The sequence below is a fragment of the Hipposideros armiger genome, unplaced genomic scaffold (genome assembly GCF_001890085.2).
Source record: "Hipposideros armiger isolate ML-2016 unplaced genomic scaffold, ASM189008v1 scaffold_172, whole genome shotgun sequence".
In the NCBI taxonomy this organism is placed as follows: Eukaryota; Metazoa; Chordata; class Mammalia; order Chiroptera; family Hipposideridae; genus Hipposideros; species Hipposideros armiger.
The window spans coordinates 652,404-666,592 of NW_017731522.1; the positions used below are offsets into that span (position 1 = coordinate 652,404).

At 41.0% G+C, this 14,189-nt stretch overlaps 1 protein-coding gene across 18 annotated transcripts in view; it reads right to left on the reverse strand.

The window, feature by feature from the left end:
• MAGI1 (membrane associated guanylate kinase, WW and PDZ domain containing 1) overlaps positions 1-14,189 on the reverse strand; it is a 705,149-nt gene that overhangs the window by 24,911 nt on the left and 666,049 nt on the right. For 14 of the 18 annotated variants that reach the window (XM_019652050.1, XM_019652047.1, XM_019652041.1 and 11 more), the window contains 3 exons: positions 8,179-8,395; positions 4,247-4,330; positions 1,280-1,371 (listed from right to left, as the gene is read on the reverse strand). In XM_019652050.1, coding sequence (XP_019507595.1) covers positions 1,280-1,371; positions 4,247-4,330; positions 8,179-8,395 — 393 coding nt within the window. The remainder of the gene's footprint in view (positions 1-1,279; positions 1,372-4,246; positions 4,331-8,178; positions 8,396-14,189) is intronic. The other 4 variants (XM_019652053.1, XM_019652045.1, XM_019652044.1 and 1 more) reach the window with 1 other exon arrangement.

The window sequence follows — 14,189 nt, forward strand, 5'->3', positions numbered from 1 at the left end:
CTGGGTACCAGACGTTGTGTGTGCTTTACGCTACAACAATTCTTCAGTGGTGGAAAAACTAACTTTTTCCTGTTTGGTTCCTTGACACTTCTCTGTGGTCTGGTGATGGTTCATTCTTTCTCTCCTTTGCAGAAATAAGTCACTTCATTCCTTTTATTTGCAGAACCCTTTCTCCTTTTCTATCTACCTAAGAGCCCTTCTTTCAGAACACTCTGCTAATTATACTAATACTACTTTCCTTTAAAGGTCCAGCACCATGCACAGCAATAGCAAATGCACAGTAAACATTGTTACATGAGGCAGGCAGAGTCTGGTTCGACATCCGCATACCTGTACTCTTTTAGCACCCACTTACGAGCAGTCTTTATATTTCGTGTCTTGCTGTTGTATTTACCATCCACTAAACTTTAGTTACAGTATTCGTGTTTTCTTTGCCATCTCACTATATAATAACACTATAGCTACCTTTATGTGACGTTTACAGTTTAAACACAGTTTTGAAATGAGTGGTTAAGAACACGGACTATGGAACCAGGCCTTCTCCAGTCCCTCCATTTGCTAACTCTGTGATCTTAGGCAAGTCAATTAACCTTTCTGTGTCTTTATGGTTTGAAAAATGGGGATAAATTCATGGATTTGATGGATTAATGATAGAATGTATGTTAAAAGCCTTAGGGATAGCATCTGACACATGGTAAGAGCTCAATAATTAATAGCCATTTTTATTAGGAGGAGGGAATTAACAATACTTTAGTTCTCTTTTCCCTTCCAAAAGATTCTGTGAGGCAGTACTAAGTTTATTCTAGAGGGAGGCCCAGGTAGGATCAATGCCTACTGACCCTTGCTTAGGGCCCTCTCCCTCCTTTTGTAGACCGTGGTCCTCCTTTCTCTAATCTCTCAGATACCTTGTGAAGAGCTCTCAGTGTACTAGCTGCTCAATATACAAAGCCAACCACCTGCTGGCAGATTTCACAGTAGTGGCTGGGGGATAAGGCCATTGTTTTCTTAGTTGATACCTATTCCTGTTTTGCTTTTTGGTTTCATTTTCTTTGATGGAGAGCTCCAGGTGCTCCAGCTGCCACTTTTCAAACACGAACACAAACTTTTTAGAAAGGATCTAGTCCCTTCTTTGAGACAGATAAAGCTCCACAGAATATAACGAATACCCCCCACTGCCTGCACCTAGCTGGACTCAAATCCTGATGGTTTGTCACTGCTGCCAATCTGCCTCAAAGTCTTAGAAAACAGCACTGGGGGGAGAGGTAGACAAAGGACTCACAGGTTCTCCTGGTTCATTTCCACCCAGAATCCTAAATCCAAATCCAGTCTCCTTCCTCCAGAGGAAGATGTCCTGTTCTTGGTAGTCTGGAACTGCAGAGGGGAGAATGAAGAGCGAGATTGTTTCTCTGATCAAACGAACCATACCCTTAAAGGTACAGTTACTGGACAAGTACTGATGGTGCTTAAGCAGATGACAGCTTTCCAACACAGACAAGGGAACAAAACCATCCGGACAGGTGAAACAACAGAGGATGCTGGGCGAACGGAAACTGGGAGCAGTCATTGAGCCCTGAGTTTTTTCAAAGGACTAATCACTGTTTGATAATTCCTCATCAAGCCCAAGTCATTATCCCTGACTAAGCTGGAAATCAGCATTGACTGCTCTCCTTGGTGCTGTTGCAGGGAATTAATTAAAATCATCACGTGGGGTACCACAGTGGGTGTCCATGACCCAGAAGACAGCTCATGCTGAGTCAGAGTGACCTGTGAAGCCAAGGCTTCTCTGAGGACTTAGCAGGCCTGTTAAGTCACCTGATGTTATTTATATCAATGAAAAGAAGAAAGAATAGAGCTTGGGGTAAAGAGTTTTCCATTTAAAAAAAAATCACTTCTTTCTTTCTTAAAGTGATCTAGACCAGCAATGCCAAAATTTGATTTGGTACATCATGTTTGCCAAAAAAGGTTACTCTGGAACATTCTTACATTGGGTTGTCGGAAAAGCCATGATGTATTTTTTTGTGTTTTTTTTTGTTGCAAAAATGTGTCATGACTTTTCCGACAACCCAATATTTCCAAATTAACAGAGTTTACTATGATTTCAGCACTATTACCAAAGTAGAAAGCCTTCCATATCTTTAAGATTAATGGTGACGAAATTGTTCTATATCAATGAACCACATTTTATCATCAAAGTGGCTGTTTTACTCCAGAATTTGCCTATAACATCTCAACATTATAAGTATTAATTTATTATCCAATAACTTGATTTTACTTTTAAAACTCAATAATAGTTCAGGGTTTTAAAATGAAAAATCTACTTTTGTAAAAGAGAATTTCCATAAAAACATGCTTACTGTACATGAAATTGTTCTATTGTATATACCACTCTGTTACTTAACTAAAATAATAAAAAAGGGTTATTTCTATTCAATTCTTATTTAATATTTTAATGTATTGTCTTATAGTCTGTATAACGACACATCTTTTATTTAAAGAGAAAAAACATAGTTTAGTGGCAGTGAATCTTAAAAAAGGAGATTTTTAAAATACTGTACTGCAGACTCTCTGGCTTATTTAATTGGATTTTCGGCTGAAGAAGCGCGTAGCCTGAGAATTTAATTCCCACTTTCTCCAATTTTGTACAATGGGCTACGGAAGTAGAGAGGGTGGTTGTTTAGATTTCAAGTTGGAGAGAGATGTCCATTCTCAGTGACTCACCCACAAGCTTAAAATGTATAGTGAATTAATATGCCAAGAGAGAAGAAGCTAAATAAACAGGTAAGTACAAGTCGGAGGGTTCGAATCCGATATTTTTGCTCAAGCTATCTTAATGCAATGGCTTTAAATGGTGCTTTTTATTCAATGCTTCTTTTAAAATTATAATTGCTGAGGCTGAGCTGCAAGATGCCATGGAACATGGCATTAAGCCACATCATAGTACTCCCATACACACAATTTGAGAATGATATTTTCTTCAGCACGCTAAGGGTAACAATATTTCCTTTCTGTTCGAGTAGCTGGCTAAAGGGTATTTACTGTAATAACCTAATTGAAACAACAAATTAAATCAAGTTGGGTCTCTGTCTTCTGTTCACTCAAGCAAGAGGTTTATTACTAAAATAGACCACGGGTGCTTTCCAACCAGCACGAGGTTCCTGGCAGTCTGCTTTATGTCTGCCCAGGCTTTCTGTGAACAAGGAAAGGGCCTCTGCAGAGACCTGCAGCACAGACCCATTTTTCTCAGCATCATTTGACACAGGAACACTTGCCCATTCTACAGTGACACCAAATGTACCAAGTTTCGTCTTACATTGCTCATTTGGTGTGAGCTATCATGGTATGTCTGGGTGGGTGTGGCCAGCAGACTTAGGCTTATCACACAGTTTAGTCCATAGGAAAAAATCATGTATTTCTGAGAATCAGTGAGAAAGTGGCAAATTCATTTAAAGAGCTTCCTGTTGAAAAACAAGATGCTCAATGACACCATGGATGTTGAAGACTCCAGCGATGAGACAGGAAAACACAGACACAGACATGATACACCAACACAGAGATGTTACAAGGAAAGTCTTTTGGCATTTTAACACTTAAACTCATCTACCAACCAAATGCCATGTACACAAGTACATAATTTGGCGATAAATCAGTCTGCAACATACTATAGAACTACAGAATTTCTCTCTTCTGTGTCCTCTGCTGCCACTCCCTGCCTGGGACAAGGAAGTTTCTAAACTACTCCCCCAAATGGTTTGTCCTCTTCTTTATTTCAAGCAGATTCTATTATAATTAAATTTTTAGGAGGCAGCTTGGTAGAGCCATCTTTCTGTTTATATTACTCTGTTTCTCTTTTGAGTAAGGCTAAATCAAAAAGAGCTAAGAAAATCTTGTCCAGCTTTCTTTATTTTTAAGCCCTGGCATAGCAGACAATCTCAGCAGTTAATCTCCTTTGGTAACACCAGTGACAGCTCAGTAAAGTGGTCAAAAGACTTCCTTTGATATTAGAAAGAATGGCATCACCAGGTTTGCAGAGAAACATCCTGGTGTCCCCACTACTATAGACACACTTTTCCAGACTTAGCTAAGACGTGCCCAGCAGTTTGTATTTCATCTTGACTTTGGTCTATGCCTGGTCAACAAGAGAACCAAAACACTCTGGTTCTGAGTTTCTCCCCAGCCCCCAGACCAATGGGAACATCAAACAGGATGGATAATAATGGAGAAATAAAAGTTTTCAGTGGATCCTTACTCTGACATTCTCCAAAATTCGTGGAATTGATTTCTCTCTCTCTTTCACCCTTGCTCAATCCCGATGCAGGCGAAGGTGACATAGCTGGAATATTAATTTCACAATTTTGCAATGCTTAATGTATGTGCTTTCTCGTAGTTCATTTTAATTTCGTTTTGAGTGATAAGGAACATACAGTCAAGCTTTCACAGTAAAGGTCATGGCTGCTGTGGATTTTAAAAGACTATAGTTTGATTCCGTTTTCCTTTTTTCATGGTGCTTTTCTTGTCAAAAAGCTAGAATTTACAATTGTACTGTTGAAAACTTCATAGAACTCCCATTACCATTTAGCTCTTCAGTTTAATTATACCCGAATGTACACATTCTCGTACGACCTTGTTTGAGTCATGTCATGAACTCTGGATTTGTCTAAACCCTTTTTTCCTTTTGAAAAAAAATTAAATATACTTTTGTCACGGCCACACTACAGCATTTATTTAAAAGAGTATCAAGTTCCTGATGGAATTCATTCTTGTGCTAACACCTGTTCAGATGAATTCTAGGCAGTTCAACCAGAACAGCCTTCTATTCAGAGACAAAAATCATCAGATCTGGCCAAGATCTTGCACACGCGCTCACACACATAAGAACTGTCATAACAGCTCTTAAAAATCTACAAGTGCTCCTAGCTCCTTAAGCTCACTATGATAAAGGAGCCCATTCACCAGTTCCAAACTTGTAAGTGTGTCTCCCCTGAGCAGGACAGGTTTATTTTATTAATATGACAGTTTTGACATTTTTTTTCTTTCCAAACTATTTTGCGAACAGGCAAAATTTTAACCGGTAGTTTTAGACTTTCTTTTATAGTAAACACTAGTGGACATTAGCTGGTCTTCCTGAACATTTTAACTAATAAGATTGCATCACTGTCATTTTTAAAAGCACATGCACAATTGGCATGTTACCTAGAAAAAATACAAAACAGGCAACATGGCTTTGGAAGGACTCCCATGCTTGTTTTTGTTTTAAATTAAACATTTAAGCCCTGCAAAGGGATTTATTAACACATCTGTAATTCAGATCGATTCATTTGACACTATTGTTTTGACAGATAGCCATATCAAGAATGTGTTATTCTACTCAGCATTTAGACCATGTGACGATCAGAGACTGTACTAATCTTCACATTGCCTTTCACAAAAAAAGAAATATAAGGAAAATATCGGAGGTGCCAAAAAAATGTATACAAGTGGACACTTTGGTCAACGTTGTTCAAGCAGTAGTTCACCATAATCAGAAGTGTCTGGACGCTGATGGTAACCACTTTGAGCACCTCTTGTAATTGCAGAAGTCAAACGTGACTTGTATTCATCTTTTGTTATTGGTATAGATTACAAGTTTAATACAGTTTTCCTTTCTTCAAATGTATACATTTTTTTGGCACCCTCTGTATATTTTCCCAAAAAGGAGGACATAACTTAAGGGTACAATTAAGGTGATATTGCTGACTTCAATATTCCTGAAGAACTTTGCTCATTTTAATGTCTTGGGGGTAAGGGCAGCAAATCACATCTAACACAGCTACACACTGTGTGTATGTGTGTTTAAGACAAGATAAAAAATAACGTCAGTAAATGGCATAAGCCAATCTGGGATATACAGCAAAACACTAATTAAAAGACAAGATTGATGCAGGTTCATTCATAGGTACTGTGAAAAGAAGAAAATCTGTGACAGATTCTGAATAATTACTATCGGGTGGAAAAGTGTCATCATTATCCTCACTTAATAGTGAGGAAGAAATCCAAGTGAATCTTAACATCAATTAGATTGCTACAATTGCTCAATGAGAGTCTCTGATCACCAAAAAGAAATTGATTCTCATTTGTGCTGCTAGACCCTGCTCCTTAGATGCTAAAAAAAGGGAAGGTACAAAACTGGCACCCTTCCCTATATTTCAGTCTGATTGCCTACTGGACAATTTTGATTCTTAAAGCAGCTGGCTGTGGCAAGATTACAAATTTTCCCTTTTTTGGTGGGGCAGGGGTGGAAACATTTGTTTAAAAATTGGAATAAATACCAAATTCTGAAGAAATTTTGCTTCCATTAAGGTGAAAATGGCACTTGAACTGGAGCCACGTATTAACTGGACACATCAGAATTGTCTGTCAATCCGTGACGTCCCTGCCAGCCCTTCAGGACACCATTAATTTTATCACAAAAAGATTCACACATGGGAAATGTGGTCATTAATGTGTACTGTATTGAGAAAAGGAGGGGTGCGGTCAATAAAGCAATATCTCAACATCAACTGAAGTTGGGCCATTGATTGGAGAAGCCCCATGGTTAAAGAGAAATGTGAAGAGAATGTGAAAATATTCCTCTTTAGAAAACATTTCTTCAATGAAATTGCTGCAGTTAACGAGGAGACAGTGAGAGCAGACTCCAGGTTCATACTCAGGAACTACTGCTTACGAGAGATGTTCCAAATGGAACTTCGCTTCCTGTGGCCTGGCGTCTAGGGGTCTTTCTAGACCAGGGACTAAATAAATCCCTTCTCGAATTCTCTGGCTTCTGTCAGCATACTGAACCCTTAGCCAAACCAGCCTATTTAATTTCATGCAATATTCTAATTAGAAGGCAGTGATATTTCTCCCCCGAGGAGGACAACAATGGAGGGACCCTTCCATGACTTCTAAAATTTGACAATCTTCCAGACTCCAGATTTGCCTTGTGCCCCCAATTGCTGACGCGCACCCAGGAGTGTGGCCGACTTCCCTTCTCAGACAGGGATTCTGGCCTCATCCCCCTGTTTTGTTTGGGTCATAGAGGAGTAGCTTCAGCCAGCAAAGAAAATGCTTCACAGCCAAGTCTGAGTTGGTGGGCAAGAGGCCGGACCACCCCACTCTCGTCCACCACCTCTGCCAGGACTCCCCAAGGGGCTTTGCCTGAGAGATCACCACAGCTGTGCTGAGGAGGGAGGGGACAAGGAAGATGGACGAAATGATTCTCTTCTCTCCTCTGGTTTTAATCAGGCCTTTCCCCAACCGTCCCTCCTCTGTCATTAAACATTCTCTCCCATCCCATGCCAAAGACAGAATATGGAGTCCATGTACTTCCTAGTTGCTTCATCCTGACCAATCAGACTCATGAGAAAATGTCAGGGATAGCCACGGCCAAAAAGGGACCATCAGTATGCCCTAAGATTAAAGCAGTTTAGGAAATTCCATTGGTAGTGAGAAGATAAATGAATATTATTTATGGTGAATAGTCTTTGGAAATCATTTCATAATAAATGGTGAGAAATTAAACATGAAGGCAATATTAAGTTTATAAGAGCCAAAAGGTTATAACATATGCCATCACTACATTACATTTATCAAAAAGGTGAAGCCAGAGGAAGAGGGACACATTTAACCACGGTATGAATAATTAAAACACAAACCACTCACCGTTTTTTTTTTTAAAGGGGAATGTTTAGAAAGACTGATGAACTGGGGGGTAAAAAAAATATACCAGTATTCTTAAAAACTAAGAGACTACTTCGAAACCATTTAATTTCTTCTCATGACTCCTGCAATCCAAGCCAATCATATTTATGTTCTATTGTATATCAGAGCTGTTTCTTAAGAACATGCCGCAGTCTCCACACGGGGGAAGAATTAATGAGACGGCAGCTCTGATCTACCATTTCTTTGAACTGAAAGGAAAACTAAATCCATTTCTGTGCAGGCCCTTTATGTGATGACCATCCACATCTACCCCTCCCCAGGCTGAAGGCATAAGGGAGCCTCCACGAATATATCCAGCAGGTTCCCTTGCGGCTCTGATAAGCTTTCGCCTCTCACCTTGATTTACCTCTATCCAGTCTACACACTGAAAAATCCACTTTTAATAAGCCTCAAAGCCCTGAGGCGGGGTCACGTAAAGATGGCAGCCAGGGTGCTACTCACGTCGGTTTTCATACATGCTCCTGGACTGGGCCCAGATTTTAAAAGGATCTGGTTTTTTCTGCCCAGAGCTGTCGGTCTGATCTGGAGCTGGGGCCTCTGCAGGTGGGTACTCGGGGAGCACCTGTGTGCTGTGGCTTGGGGAAGCAGTGTGCAGGCTTCGGTGGCTGGAAACACTGTGCTGGGAACTATTCTGGCTATCTTTTCTTTCCAGTGGTTGCTGAAAGTAAGCGGTGAGAGGGGCAAGAAGAAAAGATTATTATTGTTTCTCCAAGTGGGTGTTTTCCATCAGCTTGTCTTTGTTCAGCATTTCTGCACACACATACATAAATATATCAACAACATTTTGGCTTCTACCTTCCTCCAGCTAATGCTGAATGCAGATAAATCCCCAGGTGACTGGCAGACAGAGAGAGGGGTGGACCAGATGGAAAGACATAATCACAAACCATACTGCTCTCTGGGCTGTGGCAGAAAACAAATCCAATTTTCATCATAGGTTCTTGGCTAAGACACTGGGTTCATTCATGACAAGATGTATTAGTTTTAACATCCTCATGTTTTGAAAAAAAATGTGTGACAAAAAATACCACAAGTGGTTTAAATGTAAGGCTGTGATATCCAAAAGAAACACGATCAAGGCTAAACATGCTTTTTGGGACTCCATGTCTTGCAATTTCAATAATAAACTACCCAGCTCCTATCTGAGGGTTTGCCATCAGCTCTTCTCTAGACCATAGGAAAAAGGGATCAGATCTTTTAAAAATCATGCCTAGCATTTTATGTGCACTTGCATTTATATGTATATAAATAATTATTATATGAAGAGCTTTCATAATTCTTAGCTAATCAGTTTTGCAGGCCTCACATTTCACCTGTTGGTCTCCTGACACTGCTGTTGGTTGAAAACTAAGATCAAACTTTATATATAGGCTGACCTCAGGGGGTCAGCATTCTTAGATCTGCAACTTGTCCAAAGTCCAAGTAGTATTCAAAGGGAAAGAATTTCACTTAAATTCCAATAAAAGAAGCAGGTTCTTGTTCCTTAAAACCTGCCCAGCAAAAGACCTTTCCCATTTTATGAAATGTTCTCTGTTTGAAAGGAGAACAAAAACTAGTGGGAGAAAAAAATGCCAGGTGGGAAATAAAATAATTTCAGTTCTTGTTTTCTGCGGATGGGCCCAGGTTTCGTCTGCCGTATTCAAAATAAAATCCTGGGATCCTGCCTGTCACGTAACAGATGCTACGTCCCTACTCTTACTGGTTTAAGGGCACCGGAAAGGGGCAGAGGAAAGGAAGGGGTCCTGTATACTCTTAAAAATTCTGTATAGCTCATGCTTTTGTAGCAGTTTATAAAATCTTTGACGCAGAGCATTCTAGGTCTCTAAAGTTCTTCATATAATCAAATTTCCCCTCGGTCTCACAATGAATCCTATCAAAACAGTGTTTCTTTGCTTTCTCCCCAGGTATAGTCCATCTTTCATTCCCCATATCGATGGAAATTTCCAAGGTCACTTCCATTTAAATCCCAGGTCTCTGTGCTCCTTCTCCTTCCAGTCCTTGATGTGAAATAAGTATCTGAAGAAAGCTCAAGGAGAACAAAGGCTTCGTGTGCCCTTGACTATCACAGATTACAATCTGACAAGAGGTTTTGGCATGGATTCCAAGTGGAGGACAACTGGGCATGTCTTTAATGAAGGTAGTGAGATAGACCATTTAAAGTTGTATTCGGTGTGCCTACGGGAGAAATTTGAGGAGCATGTTCTAAACTAGCAAAGAGGTCTTAGTAAAACTGTATGAGGGGTTTAATTCACTTAGACTCAAGGGGACAGCACACTCTGGGGAAGATGCCAGGAAAACACACTGATGTTTGGGTGGTGACAAACACCATCATAGCCCCACGTTATCATCGTTCTCTTCTGAGGATAAAGCGTTCAGCTCCGACCCAGAAGGACCAGCATTCCAAAGACTTGGAATAGAACCTGGCTGCCCACCTCCAACAGTGTCCTCTCCAACAGGGAATTTGGCTCTCAGGGCCAGCCTGCCAATTCCTGCCCCCAGAAGGTCAAGGCTTGCTTTCTCACTTCCCCTGGAGACATGCTGAAGATGTTCAGAGTCAGAAAATACTAACGACAGGGAACCTCCATTCTCATTTGCATGTCCAAGGAACTTGTCTGTCTCCTCACTGTGGTCTTTACAAAGGTCTCCAGTATAAATGAGCACACGTGGCATTGGCTCATTTGTGGGGTGTACGCACACTAGCATGAATAGAAAAACGTGGGGTTCAGGGTGGGCTTTCCCCTCTTTACACTTTCCTGTATTGCTTACTTTTTACTGTTATAATGCAGAGAGAATGCTTTTTATTATCAAGACAAAGTGTAAAGCTGTTTTCATCTTGAAATAAACCTTGGTAAAGAGAATTAATGGGGATTGTTACTTTCTGTTTTTTACATTTGGTAGTACTCTGTTTTTGTTCACCTCTGCGGGTGGTGGTGGAGATATTTTCAAATGTAAAAGCAAACAGATAAAGGACCTCTGAGTTTACCCTGAGACTTGCAGCCCTCCCTTCAAATGCCTACCCTCTCTCAGTGCCTCAAAAAGAGTAGCAACTGCCAGACTATAGGTCTGTCCATTGACACTCAATTTGTTTTACAGTTACATCTCTGACCCTTGAAGCTCAGGGTCTCGCCTTCGTGTTGAGACCACAGTTCAGGAAGCCTCACCAGGATGTAGAATGAGTGGCACCGCAGGATTACCTGAGGGCAATTATCACACTTCCTTTCCTGGGGATACTCTCTATTCCCTGGAAACCTCACTTTAACCTCTCCACTTGCTCCCTCCTCCTGAATTGGAGAAAAAGATCTTCCTGGCACCTCTGCCTCACTGAGGGAGTCAGAGAAAAGGCTAGGTGGGCCTTTGTCCTGCAGAGAAGGCACACGTGCTTTGACATGTGTACCCACAAATGCACACACAGAGTTTACATGTCACCTCATGGGTTTCCAAGACCCTTCGATGGCTGTCCCAGTGTAACAAATCTCTGGTGTGGAGGACCAGATATCTAGAATTTAAATGAAGAGATGGCTTTGTCACAAACAGAGAGTGCAAATGAAGTCCACTGGGAATGGCTTGAGCCATTTTTCAAATTTTAACACCCCTTTTCACCTCCCCAATAAATGAGTCACTTAGGTCCAATTTAACACAAAATGACAGATACAATCTGGAACAAGTTTGCAAAACTACCTCTCAATCAAGCTGTACTTCTGCAATCCTTTTAAATGCTATCTAAACTTTGTTCCTAAATTTGGAAAATAAAAGTAAAGCAGCATCCTGAGAATGTGCTCTAAAAACTGTGCCATCACTAAACTTTCACTAAATGGCATATTCCAACCCACATTAATGGGCTAAACACACAATAATCTGGAAGCTTTTTGGATTTTCTCCCAGATAAGATTTAACCTCACTTTGTATTTCCTGTCAAGTTCAATTATAAAAATTATTAATTTGAAGATGCATTTTGTAGTGAATATCTTGTTGGCACTCTGGGCTTTCTGAAGCTATGCTCTGTCTATGTGGAAAACCTCAAAATATGCCTTTTTGTTTTCTGTGAGCATGCTAATTAGCTATGACATTGTCTTTTATCTGGTTAGAGCCCAGATTGTTCAGGAGAACAGCCATGTTTATATATCTCTCCAATTACACTCAACTGCCTGCCTCTTCAGCAGTCTGGATTACCTCCTCAAAGACTTGGGAAATGAGAACAAATGCACTACTGAACTTGTCATAACGTAGGACCAGATGTGGATCTAATGTGATTGTCTTTCACCTTATTTTCTAGGTGAAACACTGTCCCAAAGACAAGTATCTAGTACAAGATACACTTTCAAGTCTGTTAAAGTAATTCCATGCTTACCAAGAACATGGATAAAGGAAGCACCTAGTACACTAATGACAGCTTAGGTCCTCGTGAGTAACTAACTACCTGCAATACATTTATTCACTCATCTGATAAATACATACTCATCACCTACTGTGAGCTAGAGTCTAAAGGATACAATGTGTAAATAAGAAAAAGATGGCAGGGGCCGGCCAAGTGGCACGTTGGTTAAGAGCTGGCTTGGGACGCCAGAGGGCCCTGGTTCGGATCCCACATATGAGGGCCAGTGACACTGCCCTCTACAGCTAAAATGCTGAACAACAGCTCGACCTGGAGCTGGGCTGCCGTGAGTCGCCGGCAACAGCGTAGGCTGCAGCCTCTGTGGCAGTGGGTTGCCACGGGCTACCGTGTATAGCCAGCAGCCAGCGTGAGCGGCCAGCAGCCGCAGTGAGCGGCCATCCAGAAGCCAGCGACTGATCTGCCTCGCCAGGGAAGAACACAATTATGGTGCCAACTTGGGCCAGTGAAGCAACGTCCTCCACAACTAGACTGAAGAAAAAAAGGACAGCAACTTGTCTGTTCCCCTTCCCCTGATTCCCCAATAAAATCTAAAAAAAAAAAAAAAGAAAAAGATGGCAGCTGAGCTCTTAGAATTTATACCTCAGTGTGTATCTAGGTGTGTGTGTGTGTGTGTGTGTAGATAGATATTAATCAAATAATCATAACAGACTGATAACAACATACAGCAATGTCCTTTAGATAGATGGTGAAGGGAGGCCTCTGGAAGAACATTCCAGTAATGGAAGCAGCATGTGCTAAATCTTCAAAACAAAAATGAGTTCGGGCTGTTTGAAGAACAGAGAGAAGGCTAGTGTGGCACAGGAAGGCACTGGGGTGATCTGAGATGAACTTGGGGACTAAACAATGGAAGGGCCTTGTGGGCCACTCTAAGGAGCGTGGGTTTCGTTCTTAGTTCAGGGGAGGGGGAATCCATTCATGAAGTTAAAGCAGGAATGCACCAGGAGCCGACTTACTTCCAGAAAGTTTGGTCCGGCTACTGGGTGGCAAAAAAGTTGGTGGGGAAAGGAGTGAAAACAGAGAGCCAGTCGGGAAACTACTGGGCTGTCCACGTGAGGGACCCAAGGTGGTTTATACTCGGGGAGTAGTAGTGACGAAGGAGAGGACAAGTGACATTAAAAGACATTTTGGTGCCAGAGTCAACAGGCATTGCTGACAGATTGAATGGGGGAAGGAGAAAGAGGAGAAAGACGAGATCTTAGAAACAATGACATACACCTCACAGGTCTCCAGCTCGAGCAACTGGTTAGAAAGGGGGGCCATATATTGAGATGGGCATTTCTAATGCTAGCTGTTGTCACTGTGCTGCTATTTTTTAGCTCTAAATAACAATTCAGAGCCAACTAGGAAGAAAGAAATGGGCTTAATTTTGAAAACCCCATGGAAGTCCTTGGCCACACACTAGCTGTGAACTTGTGTCCTAAGACCTTTTAAAATAAAACTGTACCAATCTCCCTAGAATGAATGACAGGCCAGGGAAATCGGGAAGATGCAGTGGTTTTTATAAACTGAAATGGGGAAAAGAAAATCAGCTCATCAGTATTTCACAGAATCATTTCAAAATGAAGGTTCTTCTAAAGTGAGCTGAAAATATTTGCCTGGAAGAGCAAATGAATGCAGACAGCACTTAGTGGCTTTAATGATGAAAAGAATTCATGTGGCTTAAAAATGACAAATCGATCCATTTTAAAGCAAAATTATTTACAGTTCACTTATCTGCCAAGATTGAAGGCCACTGCAGTGATTTCCATGGACAACAGGAAAAACTCCAAGTGCTGATGAGGCATCAGGCCAGTGTCAGGAAAGGAGGTGTGAGAATCAGAGACCAAATACAAGGCAAGCAGAAACAAGAGGGTGGTCCTTGCTTTTGTCTTTCTTCCATCACTTATGGGTCTAAGTCAAATGATTTCTTCCCAAAAGGCCAGCAAGAGGAGTTAATGGAGAAGAAAAGGGAGGTATTGATTGGATATGAAAATGAATGTTAAGCCACACTGAATGTTTTAAAGAAATCTAATCCAACAGTGAAATCTATTTTCTAAGGGTTGAGGGTGTGAGTTTCTGT